The sequence below is a fragment of the Bufo gargarizans genome, chromosome 4, assembly GCF_014858855.1.
Source record: "Bufo gargarizans isolate SCDJY-AF-19 chromosome 4, ASM1485885v1, whole genome shotgun sequence".
Classification (NCBI taxonomy): Eukaryota; Metazoa; Chordata; class Amphibia; order Anura; family Bufonidae; genus Bufo; species Bufo gargarizans.
Window position 1 is genome coordinate 458,688,189 of NC_058083.1, and position 20,141 is coordinate 458,708,329.

General features: G+C 40.2%; 1 protein-coding gene across 1 annotated transcript; it reads left to right on the plus strand.

The window, feature by feature from the left end:
• The first annotated feature begins 6 nt into the window (after window positions 1–6).
• BMP2 (bone morphogenetic protein 2) lies at window positions 7–16,690 on the plus strand. The gene is made up of 2 exons (XM_044290552.1): window positions 7–250; window positions 14,055–16,690. The coding sequence occupies exons 1-2, from the start codon at window positions 70–72 to the stop codon at window positions 14,897–14,899; spliced, it is 1,026 nt and encodes a 341-aa protein (XP_044146487.1). The 5' UTR covers window positions 7–69; the 3' UTR covers window positions 14,900–16,690.
• The last annotated feature ends 3,451 nt before the right edge of the window (window positions 16,691–20,141 follow it).

Genomic DNA, 20,141 nt, shown 5'->3' on the forward strand with positions numbered 1-20,141 from the left:
GAGTCTGGCCGGGCATCTCCTGAGGAGTCACAGGGCATCCTCAACCAGTTTGAGCTTCGCTTACTCAACATGTTCGGTTTGAAGAGGCGTCCAACCCCTGGCAAAAATGTGGTAATCCCTCACTACATGCTGGAATTGTACCATCTGCATTCGGCCCAGCTGGCTGACAACCAAGACAAGCCCCCCATGGATTATCAGAAGGAGCGTGCAGCCAGCCAAGCAAATACAGTGAGGAGCTTCCACCATGAAGGTAAAAAACTGACTTATTAAAATGTAGCGATCAATGAATGGAGGAGGCCATTTTTGTGGCTGAGCATGCCAAATTACTCAGAACTAATGGTGTAATCAGGATACAATGGGGCACCTATATCTGCAGGTTGATGGAGCACATTTAGCAGAGTTATATAGGTGCACCATTTTATACAAGGTGCAGACACGCAGATCAGTTTTATACGTAAGGTGCAGGGCGTGACCTAATTATCCCAAGTTCCCAACCTACTGATATTAACATATTCAGAAGGATAAACCACACTTTGACCTAAGCCATGACTTGGCAACACCAGCATCTTAGACATCGCACCAGTGTTGGGAGGTCTCCCTATGTTCACAGGTCCATACAGTTTAATGGGATTGCTTCAGCAGCATGTGCACGGATTTCTGCCAACCCCCTTCAAATGAAAGGGACAGTCTCAGAAACTGCTGCAACCATTCACTATGTGAATATACTCCTTACTGGTTCCTGGGGCGGCATTAATCCGTGCGGGTCTGGTGTTATGCGTACGTGCCTTTCAGTGACATTTCACGTACGTCCTTAAATGCTCTGTTAACTTTGCCGTAAAATTTTGTTACTATGTTTAGGAACGAACACCATGGGTAGAACTTGGTTCTTGATAATCGTTAATGCGTAACATGTGGATTTCATGCCCTCTTGACAGCTCGGCCGTTTAGAAAAATGTGCACTGAGGTCCTTCTGTATTTATGCTAAGTGCCCTGACAAGGCTTTTCAGTATAGACTTCTTTATAAAGCTGATCCTTAATTGCTTCTAAACAAATTTTTACATGTGTTGAGCCTGTGCACCTTTCAGGGCTGATTAGTGTAACCTCAGATTCATGGCTGATTTATGTCTTGTGAAGTTTATCCACTCCCCCCCCCTCGACCGAGTCCAAATTAAGAATTCCCACAGATAGATTTCATTTTAAATGCTAAATACAACCCAAATCCTCTAATTTTACAGTTGATCTAAGGTTGTTTGTAAAATTTCTAATCCTTATCTAATCCTCGTGAGATATCTGGAGAACTTGTAATTGTGTTGTTTCTACAATGACTTTTTGTCTTCTGGTAAATCTTGGATAGTCTCACTGTGGCTAGAAGACAAATCTCCCCAAACAGGCTGATAATAGATTTGCAACAGCTGGCTACTTGGCTCTCGAGCATCCGTGAAAACAGATGAAATGATTACTGTATAGAGATGCACAAGAATCTTTCATTTTATTAGGTGTAAATCCTCCCTGTAATCTTGAAGCCCATGAGTGATCTCCTAGACCCAAGTGGCTCTTCTATGTTTTTTCTTTACAAGGACCTTGTATTGCCTTTTAAAAAAAAAAAAAAAAAAATTGTTTACTTATTTAGTATTTGATAGTAGAATTGACTTCCTTGGTGTAAGGCCTTATGCACACAACCGTATGTATTTTGCGGTCCGCAAAAAATACGGATGATGTCCGTGTGCATTCCGTATTTTTTACGGAACAGCTTGCCCCTAATAGAACAATGCTATCCTTGTCCGTAATGCGGACAATAAAAGGACATGTTCTATTTTTTTGCGGAACGGAAATACGGACATACATAAAAGGAATGCACACCTATGAATGCAGACCTATTGAAATGAATGGTTCGGCATACGGTCCGCAAAAAAACCCAGAACGGACACGGAAAGAAAATACGTTTGTGTGCATGAGGCCTAAAAGTTTTTAAAATATCTCAACTTCATGAAATCCCCTTTTGAAGGCCCCGTGTGAACAGAGGGTTATTGATGAACATATGCAGGGTCTGCAATCAGCAGACGCAACAATATCAACGGATATACTGTGTAAATCTTGACAGAGCTCCAAAATTGTATATTTATTTTCCTGCTTAAAGGCCTTGTACGGAGTATGGCAATCATTGGCTTAAGTCATGATCCTCCGTGAGCTGCTGGCTGTAGATCAGTTGCGCACACTACACATAGTGTATGCAGTGTACTGGACGTGAGCCTTCACTTCTAACGCCAAACTCATTCTGAAATCATTTCATAACCATATCAAATGTGTATTTGTAGGGCCTGGCAATTAAATGTTACCTTGTATATTTGGGAACTGCATGCATAGTCATTTCCTATATTGGGCTGTGTTCATACTCGGGTGATATATGGGCTTTGCATCCTCAACACTAACTGTTTATTTTTCGTCTTTATAAACTAACTACATATGGAGTACCACAAGTGACAGTATGGCTACACATGGCATTTTGGGGGTGTTCCCCCCCCCCCCCCCCCTTAGAACATTGGCATCATACCACACTATTAGAGATGAGCCAATTGATTCTAAACTAATCAGATTCCACACAAATTTTGGTGATTCACTTCAGGTGAATTGTGGAGAGCGAGATAATTTTTTTTTAACATAAAATAAAAACTTTTTTTTTTTTTAAGTGACAAGCAAGAGAGAAAACAACCTATGAGTCCTAGGAGACCTCAGAGTGTCATACTCAAATTTTCCAGTCCCTTGGAGAATATTATCGATTCAGACCCAAATCAACCTAAATAAAAAAAAATTTGGGAGCGATTCGCTCATCTCCCCACACCACTCCTGTTAGTGAATGGGAGTTCATAGATTCACAAAAAAATTCCAAAACGAGGTAACCTCAATGAAGTGTTAGCCCAGCCATAGGCTGGATTTCACAAGAGCAGCATCAACCGCAATGTGTGAATTCCCCCCTGTTATCAGGATCAGTCATACTAGTTATTAGTGCACAACTTCCCCATCAGTTAGCAGACCACGGGGTCACATGTGCCAAAAAATAAGGCAAGTGCCTGTGGTATATTATTCATTTCAAGTTTTTATGGTTCTAATCCAAAAAATGATGTTGAACAGATCCATTCTAGTTTAGCGCAGATTTTTATACTTGGGGCAGTTTTACTACTTGTCTGCTCTACCATTAGCAGAATACAGGCTGCTAAATTATTCTTATTACAGTAGCAGGTAATAGGGACTGCTGGTGACTGTTCTGTGGCTGGATTCTACCTCCTAAAGGGACCCAATAGGATCCCACAATTGGGGAATTGGTTTAGCATTTTTCTTACTATAGAAACACAGGGCCATCAGAGATAACTCTACAGTACCGTAAATGCATTACTATGTGTTGTGCTTCTGCTTCTCACCCTTGGGTTCCTTCTTGGGTGGCTGCCTTTTCAGTAAATGTACTGTAGCTACACAGAGGCTGTGTCTGTTATATGGCTAGGGTTACATGGCGACAAAAAAAATACAACTACACAGCGACGTGTGGCAGCAATGTCGCATGACATTTTTTATAATGATAGTCAATAGTGTCGCACTGCGTCATGTGACATGCTGCTATTCTGATGTGACAGTCACAGAAAAATCCAACAGATGGATTTTTGTGCGACTGTCACATCGCCTCGAAGTCACAGCATGTTGCAGTGCGCCACCATTGACCATCATTACAAAAAATTTGGGGCAACAAATAGTGTTGTGTAGCCATACCCTATTATACACGGCTTTGCTGCAGCACTGCCTCCTTTTACTTCAGTGGGAGCAGTGCTGCAGTTACCATCTCTGTCCACTGCACAGTGTACAGAGCTGTGTAGCTGCTGTGCCGACTTCCAGAGTTGATCGGAAGGACACCCACCAATCACCTATTAATTACCTATCCTTAGGAAAGGCCATAAAGGTAAAAATCCAGGAATACCCCCTTTAAGACTGTCATTTTTAATCAGCTTTCTTTCTTTCTTTCTTTCTTTTCTTTATTTATTTTTTTTTTTTCTTTATTTTTTATTTTTTTTTGCTTTCCGGCAGTCTGTCACTCCTGTGATAACATTCAGCATTTTTATAGTACTGGCCTTCCAAGTTCCCCAGCATGCACTAGCAGTGCGGAAAAGATGAGTCCGATGCTGCATGCTGCCCCGCTTTCCCTCGCCTACAGATGGACGTTTTTTGTTTCATGTTGCACATAGGAAAGAAAACTGTCAATCACTGCCCGAAGGCGGAGGCATTGTGTTAGCACTATCCTCAATCGCGGCACGTGCTGCAGGCCAGTACTGAATGTCCTCACAGGAGTGACAGTCCTCTTACATTAGCAGGTCTATCACTACACTATTTTGGCCTCAGTGAGGTTACACTTTAAATGTATGACTATTATCGTGCGGCATAACTAGCATGTTACTCTTCTGCTCTGGGTCAGTATGATTACATTGATACCAAATCTGCATAGTTTTCTTTGTTTTACTACTTATGCAAAGAAAAGTTTTTATTAAGTCACCACATTCCAAGAGCCATAGTCTAATTTTGACATCAATGGAGCCATATGTGGGCTTGTGTTTTGCAGAAATGGATGTAGTTTTCGTTGGTACCATTTTGGGACTTATTGGGGAAGCAGTTGTTATTATTGTTCACCTTGGTATTTCGTTCACAAAAATGGTTACCTTCATAATATATAGATGTCATATACAGTATTAACTAAAGACCTCATTGTCTCAGTTTTTGCTCTATTGACCCAAAAAAGGGTCTTATATATATATATTATATATTATTATTATTAATTATATATTATTATATATTATTTTTTTTTTTTATAATTGAAAGGGATTATCCAGGAATTAGTATTTTGATGGCTTATCATCCGTATTAGGCCACATGCACACAGCCGTTGTGCGTCCGTTCCGTGCATTGGGGACCTAATGCACGGGCAACATCCGTGCAGCGCGCCGGACCCATTTAACTTGAATGGGTCCGTGATCTGTCTGCACCGCAAAAAAAAAAAAAGACCTGTCATATTTATTTGCGGTGCGGAACAACGGAAAGAAACACCACGGAAGCACTCTGTAGTGCTTCCGGTGTTCCGTTCCGTGACTCCGTTCCGTTTCTCCGGAATTGCAGACCCATTCAATTGTGCATAAGGCCTTATATTGGTGGGGTTCTGAGTCCCAGCACCCCTGCAGATCAGGGTTTCAAAGAAGCTGCAGCTCTTTCTGGGCCAGTGGTGTCACCGTACATCAGTCAAATGGCCTAGGTGCAGCTCAGTCGCCTTCAAGTGAATGGGCCTGAGCTACAATATCTAGCACTGCCTCGATACATTATATGGTGCTGTGATTGGTTAGCAGTGAGGAGACCACAGCACTCAACGGAGAGCAATGGTCTCTTCAAACAGCTGATTGGCGGGGGTGCCAAGTGTAACCTCACCCCGATCTGGTATTGATTACCTATCCTGATAGGCCGTCAATATCAAATTGCCATATAATCCCTTTAATACAGCTCTGTTTTTGCTTTTTGTTTTAGTGAGTGCAGTTAAGTTAAAGATAGAGAGAGAAAAATATATATATAATATTTTTATTTATTTTTTTACTGATCTTGTGGGTGTTAGGGTGGGTTCACACTAGCGTTAGGGATTCCGTTATAACAGGGTTATAACAGAACATAACGTAATCCATAGGATGGAATGCAAAATGGAGGCCTTTTAAGAGGCATTCCGTTTTGCTCCGTCCTAATAGAAAAACATGGGAAAACATAACGGATCTATCTGGGTCCCATTATGCAAGACGGAAAACAAAGTCCTGTTGACAGGACTTTGTTTTCCGTCTTGCATAATGGGAACCAGACGGATCCGTTTTGATTCCCATAGACTACTATTAGGACGGAGAGCAAACGGAATGCCTTTTAAAGGCATCCGTTTTGCATTCCGTCATAATGCAAGTCTATGGGCAGCAAAATGGATCCGCCCATCCGTCTTAGGGATTCCGTTATGGCTTTCCATTATAACGGAACACAACGGAATCCATAACGCTAGTGTGAACCCACCCTTAATGGTAACACTAGACTTTCTAGTTCTAGACAATACAGCTTCATCATCTTCAAGAGAACCTGAAAACTCACCTTAGGTACTTTGATCTTCTTCTATTGTATAGATTGAAGAAGTACTAAATGGCAGCTAATGGCATAAACACTAAGAGAATATATGGTCTTATAACGTGAACACACAGAGGCAATGCAGCTTATATTAGTCACATTCGGTAATTTTTTCATAAATTAAAGTACAAGCTATTATATGAACCTTTGTAATCTAACTCATCAGAGAAAGATGCTTCTTTCTCCTCCTGTCAAGCTCTTTTCCTGCTCCCCTCTTTTTTTCACTAACTCTCACTGCACTTCTCAAATCCATCTTCAGTGAAGACAGGCCTCCTGCTCACTGAAGGATCAGATTACATAGAAGTTATGGAGAGACCTTCTTCAGGTTTGAAGGGCGTGTATGGAATATTCTCATACTACATCCTTGGCTGCATCCAACGCTATAGTTATATACAGTGTGTGTGTGTGTGTGTGTGTGATATATAATATATATATATATATATATATATATATATATATATATATATATATATATATATAGTATGTATATATATAAAATTTAATTTATCTCATTTATAGGATGAGACTGGTCACTGCTCCATGCAGATTCTTGGTTGTTGTTGTCTGCGGGAATTAGGCTTTATGCACGACAATATTTTTGGTCCATGTGTGACCCAAATTTTTCGCAGATCGCACATGGACCCATAAACTTTTTGGGATCTCAAAAAAAGCGGAGAGCACATTGATGTCATCCATATGGTGTCCTCATCTGTGCAGCAAATTATAGAACCTTTCCTTTTTTTCTTGTCATTTTTGCAAACAAGAATAGTTTTTTGTACAGTGGGTCCCATGCAAATTGCGGGATGCACACGAACCGCATCTGTATTTTGTGGTTCTGCAATTTGCTGACCACAAGTCTGATACGATTTTGTGCAAGAGGCCTTAACATTTTTAGAGAAATGGCAATTACAGAGATTTCCATGCATACCACTTGGGCTCTGTGCAGACTGTATCTGAGTCTAAAGTATCTCACTAGACACACAGTGTCTTTTACTGCCTGTTCAATGCAGACTTCAAAAGACAAAAATGTATACCAAGTGGTATACATTTTTATTTGATTTTCCTGGTGGCCCCTGTATAGGAAAGTACCATCTGCTGTGCTTCCCATACAGTTTTCTCCCTTAGGCCACAACTAGTGTTGAGGTGCTATTCAAGCTGACCCACAATGCTTAGTAAAAATTGCAGCCTTTTGAAGTATAGAGGGCAATTTACTAAGATGAGTGTGCCTAGACCTTGACCTAAAATGAACTAAAATATAGTGCATTTCTAGCTCATAATGTTGCTTGAAATTTTGGATCTATTAAATCAGTACACTAAAAGAAATAACCCACTGTTCCCAGCCTGCCTGTTTTGTTAAATGGTTGGTTGTTCAGGGAGTTTATATTGGTGATCTATCCTCAGAATAGGTCATCAATATCAGATTGATGGGGGTTCCGACACTCGGCACCCCCATTATCAGCTCTTTAAAGAGGAGGCGGCGCTTGTAAAAGCACTGCTTCCTCTTTACTCTGCCCGTTGTCTCATGTGTAGAGTAATTACAGCTGCTCGTCTCAATGGAATGATCACTGATCAGATATTGATGACCTATTCTGAGGATAGATCATCAATATAAACCACCAGAACAACCCCTTTAAGATGAAGCAACCTGCGTTGAAATTGCTCCAACATTTTGGTGCAAAGTAAGCCAACCAATAGTTGGTGTAACAGTAGACAAAAGTGACTATTCTTGCCATACCTTTATGAAACGGCATGAGCCACTGTGATAAATTAGACTCATCGTTAGGCCTCGTTGCCATGATGTGCCCATATTGGGGCCCTCAAACATGAATGGGTCTGCAAATTGGAAAGAGCAGTGCGGAACTTGTTCTATTTGAAAAAATTTTTTTTAATGGGTCTGGATCCATGTACGGCAACCGCATGGCTAGCGCACTTGAATTGGGGACCGGAAATTGCGGTCCCCAATGTACAGAACGGCTGGCACACATTTGTGTGCATGAGGCATTAGACTGGTCTACCAAGTTTATGCTGTGTGCGTTTCAAACATGATTAGTAGACGACTTTTTGTCTTTGTTTAGCCACAGCTGAGATTGGCGTTCTCTGTGGGTTTTGCATGCCGTTTTTAATGCTGCAGTTTCTCTGAAGTCAGTGGAGTAGAACCAGAGCAATGCACAGTGGGAAAACTTATTTTAAATAGGTTTCAGAGATTGTGTAATTGTCACATTTGCTGTTTCTGCTCCATCTTCCTTATATTGTGGCAAATGGGAGATTTAGATTAGCCAACAGATGTATTGTTTCATACAAAGGTGTTACAGTATGTTCCATGTCAAATTATTGAAATCTCCATTAGAAACATTAATGAAAGGGGAGAATATACCTATTATACAGTGCCATACAGGTGCACCATATAGCAGCACATTGCATGGTTAGAGGTCTGCAAAGGGCCTGTGTGCGCGACCACTTTTGGCCAGAAAGAGAAGGGAGTTAATCAATGCAGTGTTCTTCTGTGGGCATCTTTATCTAGGCCTATCAAGAGAACAATAGAGTTTTCATACTGCTATCCCAATTCTATGCATACTATTGTAATGAGGATTACCTTGCAGATAACCTCTTCCCCTCACATTAGCAGTAACCTGGCAATAGATTACCTATCTAGATAGGAGGTCTTATCATTCGTGCTGACTGCTACAGAAAAACAATATTTCGTATAAAATTTGCAATAGTATAATACTGCCAAAATGAAAAAGAAAAACTGCCAAAACTTTTTTTTTTATATTGAGTTTTTTTTCTTTTTTACTTTTTGGTGAAAGTGTCCCTTTAAACATATGCAGCATGTTGGCCGGAGAGTTCACATAGTATAAAAGAATGAGCATTAGGAATTCCGCTTGGCTTGACTCTACAGTATTACATTGTTTGGCGCTGAGAACATTACTCATATTTTTATGTGTTTTGACCCATCAAAGTGGTCGTCCAGTGTGTCTGGAGAACACACACATATAAATGAATGGATGAGCAGGAGTAGGAATGCAGTTGCAGGTTTTTCTTACGTAAACCACAGGATGTCTTTTAAAGTCAGCTACCACATGTACCACTAATTCCTCAACTTCCTAAGGGTGTTTGGATTACTGTTTCTCTTCACATTGAGGAAATCTGCTATGTACTGCTTTGCTTCCCAGGTTGTTGGCTGGCGGCTTTCTAACACTGCCTATATTCTAATGTCAGCAATAAATGGTTTTGATTTTATTCTCTAGACTGTTGAAGATTAGCGTTGGTTAATGATCCTATTTCATCAAGTCCTTCATTATTTTTAGTTTTGCAAATATTTATTTTTCGAAACCATTTTAATAGGTGATTTTTGTTGCCTATTTTATTGTGTTGCTGTAAGAACAGTTTTAGAACCTACATTTTCTATTTCACTTAATATATGGACTTCTGTTAACCTTGGATTGCAGTTTATACCTTGGTCAGTGTACCATGCTTTTACTTCTGTTGTCCCCGGATAGTAAATGTTCCGGTAAATAGGTTAGTCCTAGTTCAGGATGAGATTATTGATAAAAGTAGGGCTCTCATGTGGTTTGTGCATTTCTAGGTATGAATGTAATCTCTTTTTAGTGTGTGATTCATTCCAGTTCTGCTTTGGAGGTTTTAAGTTTACAGAGACCTGACTTTAAAAGTTGTGTTTTAATCGTCTTTTTACCTGGAGCCAAGATATACATTTATAGGCTAATAATCTTTGCTTTGATAGAGCATTCTGGGAGACTTTTGAATGCATATATAAACAAAAATGTATTTTATGAGCAGATTATATATATTTTTTTCAGTTGGTTAAAATGAATTATGATCTTTACTTACCCAAACACAACATTAAAGTATAGTAGTTTAGTATACGTGTTATATTTTTTGCATGTGCAGTCGAGGCTGGACATATCACGGGAGGCAAGTAGCTGGTGTGACTAGAAATTTGCTGCTGGCGCCTAACTGTTTGGGTTGTTTTCTATTGATGTGTGTGAAGGTTTATATTCCCTGACCATTAGAAATGTCATGTTGACTACTTAAGTGGTTTCATTAAACTTAAAGTATGCTATTACTAGAGATGAGTGAAGTTCTTAAAAATTCGATTCGACTGCTTTGCCTAATTTTACCCAAAAAAGAATTTTGTGCCAAGTTACTTGTCACAAAGTGCATTTCTTTTGGAAGTAGCTGGCGCAATCCAGCAGTGCTAGTCGTGTTTGCAACACTATAGGAAAAAGTGGCCGCCTATTTGGTGGCTGGGACCGTGGGAGCACATATAGGCTAGTGCTTTTTCCTATAGTGTGCAAGCACGGCCAACGCTGCTGGATTGCAGGGTAGTCATAACCCCTGGATACAAGCAGTGTATAATGTGATGGAAAAATGAATCCAGCCAGCAAAGGAGGCAATATGGACAATAACAATACATTAGTAAGTGCTTTGTATTAGGCTACTTTTACACTGGCGTTTTGGTTTTCCGTTTGTGAGATCCGTTCAGGGCTCTCACAAGCAATCCAAAATGGATCAGTTTTTCCCTAATGCATTCTGGATGGAAAAGGATCCATTCAGAATGCATCAGTTTGCCTCCGTTCCGTCTCCATTCCGCTTTGGAGGCGGACACGAAAACTCTGCTTGCAGCGTTTTTTGTGTCCGTCTGACGAAAATGAGCCAAACAGATCCATTCTGACATACAATGTAAGTCAATGGGTACGGATCCATTTTCTGTGACACAATCTGGATCTGTCCTCATTGACTTTCAATGGTGTTCAAGACTGATCCGTCTTGGCTATGTTAAAGATAATACAAACAGGTCCGTACCTGAACGTATCCGTCTGTGCAGATCCATGACGGATCCGCACCAAACACGAGTGTGAAAGTAGCCTAACTTTGTCCACAAGATAAATGCCACTTTCTGAAGTGAACCAACCCCTTTAATTACAATTTTTTAGGTTTATGCACACACTATGCCTTGACTAAACATGTCCTTTAGGCTAGTTTCACACTTGCGTTGGGCATCTTTGGCAGACTGTTCTAGCAGAGAGCAGCCTGCTGGAGATGTCTGGATCTGGCACTGCCAGATGGTAGCTGACACCCGCTGACCTCCTTTACTATAATGGGGACCGTTTTAGATCCGGCCACAACCTGGCAAACATGTATCCAGCGTGTTTTGTCCAGACGATTCTCGACATATTTGCCAGGTTGTGGCCAAATCTCTGCTGTTCCCCATTATGGTGAATGGGGCTGGATGGAATTCCAGCAGTGCCCGGCAGTGACTGATCCGGCAGGCTGTTACCAACCAAAACAGACTGCCGGATCTGCAAAATTCGGATGTGAAACAGACTTTTAAGAAAAACATCCCAATGTACATGTGGTAGCTAGAACGGTTGACTTGGCTTGAGCCATTGGTTGGTCAGTGTTCACATAATCTATTATCTACAGAATAGCTTCTACTTGTAAGAATAATTCGCATTTACCATTTCATTTAAATGATCTGGCAGGGGGCAGTCTGCTAGAGTTCTCCAAATCCAGCATTGATGGACGCGACCATGCACCTCCAGACCACATTGACTATTGGGGTGATCTGGTCACTTTCTAGCATAAGTGCCAGCTTCAGCTGGACAAAAAGCCATGTAAGTGACTGGATCAGCGTCTGATGTCATTACGGTCAATAGGGTCTGGCAGTGCATGGCTATGCTGGATCCGGTGAACTCTGGCAGGTGGTTCCTCTACCAAATCGGTTAAACGCAGTTGTGAATCAGCCCTTGGACTACTATGTTTGGTTGGGCAGGTGTATCTCGGCATCTTAATCCCCAAGTATTTCCCATCAAGAACTCTGGTTTTCAAGCATCATTTGAAAGTTTGGGCAGATCCTTTTTGTATTTAAAATGCCACCACAAGTAACCAAGTAAAAAAAGAGTGCAGTTTCTGTCCAGAGAATGACTTCACCTATGGTTAGGGTATTGAACACATTCATAATGTGTAGCTATATTTTTTTTTCCATCCCATAAAGTGATGACATATTGGTAGGATATAAAGGATACAAAGAATATGCAACTTTGTGATCGGTGGGGGTCCAACCTGTACATTAATTTCCTGGCAATTGGATGTGCAGGGAATTATGGCAAATGCCCATTCACTTGAAGGACTATACTGCATTTTTTTTTCTGTGCAGTGGGCAGCTAGGAGCATCACTATGCATAGTAAGGCTGTAAAAGGGACACAACATTAAAAAGCACTGTGGCCCTTTCATTCTTAGGAGTGGCAGAGGTCCTGCCACTTAGACCCACACTGATCACATAGTGATGGCATATCGTAGTGACATTTCTTCACTTTACAAGATGGGAATGACCCTTTAGGAAAGTTTAACCTGCAGTACATAATAAGGTGATTACATTTCAAGTACAGTACATTCCATTACTTATCTTCTTTAGAGCCCAAGATGCAGCCTATGTTATACTTCACAGCTGCATTTATACTTCTGCAGGTTTGAATTGAAATCTCTCAGCATATCTTATTGACACATACGGTAGCTGGCTTTGGTAAATTGCATTCTGGAAAATGAAATCTGTATACCACACACTGTGCATCTAAATATAAAACAGCAGGACTATCCTTTCACATAGGAGTTTATCAAAACTGTTATGCATGTGTCTGACGACAAGCTTGTGGAAGGTTTTCATTGATAACCATTAAAAATTGTGAGTGCAGCTCTGAACCTCTTTTTTTTTTTTCTATAAAGGGGATGTCCAACTTTAAAAATAAAAATTCCACCAAACCAGCAATTGTCATAAAATAACTTATAACCAATTTATCCCCCACCGCTTCCAGGACAGTCTCTCTGAACCCAATAGTTAAAACCATTATCCCATCTTGTTAACTTGTACACTGAACACCTCTGCTGCCAACTACTGGCCTCATAAGTATATAGCAAGTGATTGGCTGTAGTGGTCAAGTAGAGTAACAGGCACATAATTGCTGCAGCCAAACAAAGCCTGGCAGGATGGATCAGAACAGCAGAACTGGAAGTAGTGGGGATGAAATGGGTGAGTATATTTTTCTTTTATATTATGACAATTGTTGTCTTGGTGGATTACATTTTCTTTATTTATTTTTTATTGGACAGCCGTTTTTAATGTGTAACTATAACATAATCCATTTAACGCATAAAGATAGCCATACACATTAGATAGAAGTTGGTTGATGGTTGAACTGAAGCTGAATAAACAGATCCCCCCCCCCCCCCCACTGGCCGTTAGTTGTTCAGATTGCCCATACACGTTCAATGAAAGAGGGTGATGGATGAAAGATCTTTCTAGCAACATTCTATCTTAAGGTTCCTTCACACTAGCCAAGCATCAGCCAGATCCCTAACAAGTGTTTGTAGGAATGCTCGTTAACAATGATCTGTGGATGTAAAGATGTCGCCGATCACTCGTTCATCGGGTAATACGATTGTTTGTGCGGTCACCTAAATCATTGTTTGCTGACAGCAGATTGTGCCATCTAAGCAGCACTATAATTATGTATAGGCACAAGCGATGACATTAGCGATTGCTCCTCCCTATACTGTGGGGGAGATTGTGGTATATAAATACAGTGGTCTCCTTCACTGATTTGTAGGCGCTTGCTGGGAAGGAATGCTTTTTTCCCGACAATCGTCTGCTATATCTAGCAGTGTAAAGGGGCCTAAAAAAGATCTTTCATTCATGAAGATCTTTCTTTGAACGAACGATTTTTCGTCCAACTATCGGATGAAAATATTTAAACATGGCTGACATATTTTCAAACTGTAATGCTCTGTCACCAGTCCACTAAGACCATAATTTGTTTAAATTTCAACAATTTGTTTCTTTTTTTTCTGTCCAACTTAGATTCTCTAGAAGATCTTCCAGAATCTGGAGAAAAGACTGTTCAGCGTTTCTTCTTTAATTTGACTTCCATTCCTAATGAAGAGCTCATTACATCTGCTGAACTTCGGATCTTTCGAGAGGAAGTTCAAGAGTCCTTTGAAAAGAACAGCAGCAAAGCCCTCCGTATTAATATTTATGATATTATCAAACCAGTTGCTGCTTCCTCTAGGGGACCTGTCACAAGACTGTTGGACACCCGACTGATACATCATAATGTGAGCAGATGGGAAAGCTTTGATGTCACCCCAGCTATTATAAGGTGGATTGCACACAGACAGCCTAACCATGGGTTTGTTGTTGAAGTAACTCAGTTAGACTATGAGAAAAATGTCCCTAAGAGACATGTGAGAATAAGCAGATCTTTATTGCCCGATAAAAAGCATTGGTCCCAAATAAGGCCCCTTTTAGTAACTTATGGCCATGATGGCAAAGGACACCCTCTACATAAAAGAGAAAAACGGCAAGCAAGGCAGAGGCAGAGGAAACGGCTTAAATCAAGTTGTAGAAGACATCCATTATATGTAGACTTCAGTGATGTTGGCTGGAATGATTGGATTGTTGCGCCACCTGGGTACCATGCCTTCTACTGCCATGGAGAATGCCCATTTCCCTTGGCAGATCATTTCAACTCTACAAATCATGCCATTGTACAAACATTGGTGAACTCTGTTAATTCCAACATCCCTAAAGCTTGTTGTGTCCCGACAGAACTGAGCGCCATCTCTATGCTCTACCTTGATGAAAATGAAAAAGTTGTGCTGAAAAATTACCAAGACATGGTTGTGGAAGGGTGTGGGTGCCGTTAACGAAGTATAACTTACAAGAAAACAACACAAACACACACAAAGTTGACACTTTAATATTTCCCAATAGAGACTTTATTTATGCAATGAAAAGCTAAAAACCGTTATTTTGAATATATATTTATGTGTACGAGAAAGTTGGGAAGCAAATATTTTAATCTAAGAAATATTATTTCCCCTCCCCCCTTTTTTTTTTTTTTTTTTTAAGTTGTACATTTTATACGGGTTTTGTACCCAGCACATGAAGTATAAAGGTCAGATTCTTATTTTGTATTTATTTTCCATTATAACCACTTTTTAGAAAAAAAATAGCTGTTTTTTTGTATTTATATGTATTCAAAAGAAATATAGGGTTTGTAAATATGTTTGAAAAAAAAAATTGTTGTATTTAAGTTGAAAGGTATACATGGGAGGTAAAAGATAAGCAAAATTATTTTACTTTCTTATATGCTACTGTTAAGGTCATTAGTTTAAACCCAGAAGAAGGAGGTTAATCTCAAGAATTACCAGGACGGATAATAGTATTGTGCAATTCTCAGGCATTCTGCAATCACAAATTCTTTAAAAAAAAAAAAAAAAAAAAATCCTAAAAATGGCCTCTCACCTCATTTTTTTTTTTTCAGTAGACTTGAACAATAAAAGTATTATTCAGTAAAATGCAAAAACGGTCATGATCCGACCAAGTGTTTAACACATGTACTATATATTAAGACCTGTTGGTACAGGATGTTTTCTCTTACGATGGATATTTTTTACAAATTAAGACTTTAAATTATTTATTTAATGCTATTCCCTTATGTTGTTCCTAAGTAAAAGAATTGTATTTCCCATATTCTACTGGTTCTTTTTGTTAAGAGCTGCTATATGTACAATCTCTAGGTGGGTTCTATATGAATTAGCATTTATGATGCAACCTTCAATTTAATTAAAAAAGTTTCCCGTTTCATGACACAGCTTTAGCTAACTCCTTTGAAAAACCTCGGTATATAAGAGTCTGTCCTCAAAACATTATTTTCTTAAGATCAATGGGGGTTTTAAATTTCTAGAATCTGAATGTCCAGCGATATCCATGAATTGAGCCATTTGAACCCCAGTTCAGAAAATGTCACGATGAGTTAGCCATGTTGAATTATGACCTTATTTTCAAGTTGTGTATAAGATGGCTTCTGGTTTCTGTTTTAACAGATAAGTGTTTATGGACAGAACACTCTACAGTACTTCCCTAGTTTTCTCGGTCACGTAGATGCATATAATTGTGAATTCTACAATTTCCATATAGCTATGCTTTTTCACAGTCTGTCCTCTGCACCATAGTATATTTGGAAATATATTTTGCAAAAAACGGACACCAAGTGTTGAAAGAAATTGACACACAAAAAAAAATCACTTTTTGAAATTCCAAAGACATAAAAAAAGAATTTTTTTTTAGTTATTGGCGGTTGATGGCGACTGCCGATGCTACTATTGGGTATATTGAAGAACATTTTGTTCACTGATGGTTATTAAAGATGGGTCTAGTTCAATATGCATCATAAAGAATCATTTCATACCAGAATATATTTTGCCCATTTGTACCAGTTTCCTCTATTCCAAGGCCTAATACATATCCTATAGTCTAGCTAATCTAATATCATGAGCTAAAGGTCACTGAATATAGATTTATTATCCTTCTCCAGACACCACTCTTATTTTTTTTTTGAATTTTTTTTTTTTTCTGACAGTGTAAATCCTGGGATTGTGTCTCACAAAAAAATTCTTGAAGTGTCAAATGCATTTTGGTTAATAAATGATGAAGTTCTGACATCAGTTCTTCTTATGTAACAAATGGCTCTGTTTGTTTTTTCTGAATTAAGATGTCTCATATAGGATTTATCTCTGCTTGTATAGATTATCTGTACGCAGTTGACCTAGTACGGTGTATTTGGATGTAAACATTATAGGCAGTTGTACATGCCTATAAAGTCAATGGGATATATAAGAACAGCTGAATCAGCATGATTGATTTTAATACGATATGCCCAACCACCTCTCCACCAGCAGGAGGGGCTGGGCAGCTCGATTGATGGAATCAATAGGGATACCAGTGGTTGGACCACCACTTGTCTAACTTATAGAGCAGGAATGGCCAACCTGCGGCTCTCCAGCTGTTGCAAAACTACAATTCCCAGCATGCCTAGACTACTTACAGCTATCAGCCCAAAGCAGGGCATGGTGGGAATTGTAGTTTTACAACAGCTGGAGAGCCGCAGGTTGGCCAGCCCTGTTATAGAGTATCTAATTTCAATTATGCCTTTTACAAAATGTCTGCTCAGGGTGGACATAAAGAATGCACTTCTCCGGCTAGTTATAATACAAATGAATCTTATCACCATGGCACAAAGGGATAACCTTTAAAGGGGTTATGCCACAAAACGTTCTACATTTTTAAAACCAGCACATGGATCTGAATACTTTTGTAATTTTCAACTAATTAGAAGTTTTAGTATAGTGAACTATTCAATAAAATGTATCTGTATAGTGCCATCAGCATTTTTTTCCCCTTATTTCTTCTCCACCTCACTGAGGTGGTCGTATGCGCTCAGTCTAATGCAGTGTTTCCCAACCAGTGTGCCTCCAGCTGTTGCAAAACTACAACTCCCAGCATGCCCGCACAGCCAAAGACTGTTCAGGCATGCTGGGAGTTGTAGTTTTGCAACAGCTGGAGGCACACTGGTTGGGAAACACTGGTCTAATGTACATACCCCATTGGCTGCCAGCCTGAAGATAATATAGCAGAACAATTAGAGTAATGAATGGTAAGCTCTCTGGCTCCTTCTGAGGTACAGGGCTGGTTGTAGCTTTGTTAGAATGAGATTATTAGTATATGATGGCTCTGTGTTCCTTCCTGGCAGGCATGGCTGTAGAAGTAGCACTGCTCTGTCCACTCCACATAGTCTGAGGCCTGCTTCACCTCAGCAGTGCCTCTCTTTCCGTAGAGCACACATTCCCTCTGGCTCTTAAAAGGCAAGTGAGCATGTACCTTAATCTTCCCCAGCCTAAGGCTGTCCATCCCAGGATATTTAAGGTACCTTCTCTTGTGGTGCTTTGGAAAGAGGATAGCTAGTTTGCTAGACCCTGAAAAGGTGTGCTGTTACACTGACTACTCATGCTTGACTCTTGCCTGACTACTGGAGTTGACCCACTGCTACCTGGCCTGACTCCTAGTTTTGAATCTGTGCTGCCCTGCTCTGACATTTGGTCTGTTACCCAATTGTAAGAACTCTGCAAGCCCTAACATCGTCCATGAGCATGGTTTTGCCTGATCCCTTTGCACTCATCCTTAACCACTGGGAATAGGTAGCCACTAAACAGAGACTGCGTCAGGAGGTATCAGACTGGTGTTGCCCTAGCAGTGAAGTCCAGAACCCTACACAGGCATTAAAGGATGAAGACCAGGTGGAAACTGGGACACTGCCCTTTGGAGTAGCCCCAAGTCAAATATGTTCAGTTTCACAGCAAATCCGCATCTGCTTTGATTACAAATATTGTAAACTGGATATTGCAAATAAAAAACAGACTTAACTTTAATGTAACAAATTTACAAACTACATAACTAAGATATGTTGTCTTATTTAGGCAATTTTAAGTTAGAGGAGGGTCTTGTGTTAAAAGGGTTTTCTGGGATTTTAATATTGATGGCCTATCCTCAGGAAGGGTAATTTAAAGAAATCTGTCACCAGGATAATCACTATTAAAGTAAAGCCAAAGCCTAAAAGCACATAGTACATTATTTCTAGATGTGCTTTGTTTCAGCAATAGATGTCTTCTATCTTCTGAAAATCATGTTTTATTTGGTATGCAAATAAGCCAGTAAAGTGCCCAGAGGGGCGTCACTCTTGCAGGAAGGAGCCCAGGCATGCCTCCTGCCACAATGTGTTAAGCTATGGCTTTACTTCAATAGCGATTATACTGGTGACAGATTTTCTTTAATATCAGATTGGCGGGGGTCTGACACTCGTGACCCCTGCTGATCAGCTGGTTGAATAGAAGGTCATGCTCCGTACGATTGCAGCCTTCACTTCATTTTTTTCCCTTTCGAGGATAGGTCCTCAATATTAAAATCCTGGAAAACCCCTGAAGGACCCTCAGATATCTGCCTGAATGAGAGCAGAAGTCACAACTCAATGCTATAAAAACAAGAGCTCAGACAGGCAACAAAAGTGTGGCGAGCGTTTGTATTCAGCCACTTGTACTCTGATACCCCTAATTAAAAGCCAGTGTGACCAATTGCCTTTAGAAGTCATCGAATTAGTAAATGGAGTCCACTTGTGTATAATTTATTCTCAGTATAACTACAGCTGTTCTGTGAAGGCCTCAGAGGTTTGTTAGAGAACATTATTGATCAAACAGCATCATGAAAAATAAAGAAACACACCAGACAGGTGAAGGATAAAGCAGGCTTAGGTTATAAAAAATATCCCAAGCTCTGAACATTTCACAGAGTACTGTTCAATGCATCATCCAAAAATGTAAGGAGCATGCAGGGGCACACTGGGAACTGAAAGTGGCCCTTGGAAAATAAATAAGTGGTGCAATTTTTTTAGGCATATCCAAATTAACAGAAGGTGGGGCAACACAAGTAGGGGGTCAACAATACCATAGTGCAAACTACCATCCCAGCAGAACCAAATAACACAGTGTAGCACAATTTACTGCCCCAAAATGTGGCCCTCTTTTGTGGTCATCATGGCTATCATCTTCTGTCCTCCTCCTCCAGTTGTCTATGGAGCAGGGAGCTTAGGAAGTGAGGTGTGGACTACAGCAATTGAATTCAGGAGGCCACATGCGATCACTGGCTGGGTACATAACGCTGTGAGAATCAGGTACTTAATTACTGTTGAGAGCTCATTATGTAGCTGACCAGTGGCAGAGAGGAGGGCTTAGGTGGCCCCCTGGGGCATCGGTCCACTGGGAAATTTTCCTGTTGGGTCTATGGCCAATCCTCCCCTGGGAGTATAGCACAACGGCAAACCTGCCAAGACATGGCTGTCCACCTAAACTGATATCCCAAGAAAGGAGAGCACTAATTAGAGAAGCAGCCAAGAGGCATATGGTCACTCTGGAGGAGCTGCAGAGACCCACAGCTCAGGAAGAGAATCTGTCCACAGGACAACTATTAGTCTTGTACTTGTAGAAGAAGGTACTTTGGTCAGATGAGTTAAACTATTTGCCCTAAATGCAAAAACTAGCATTGCACATTACCCTG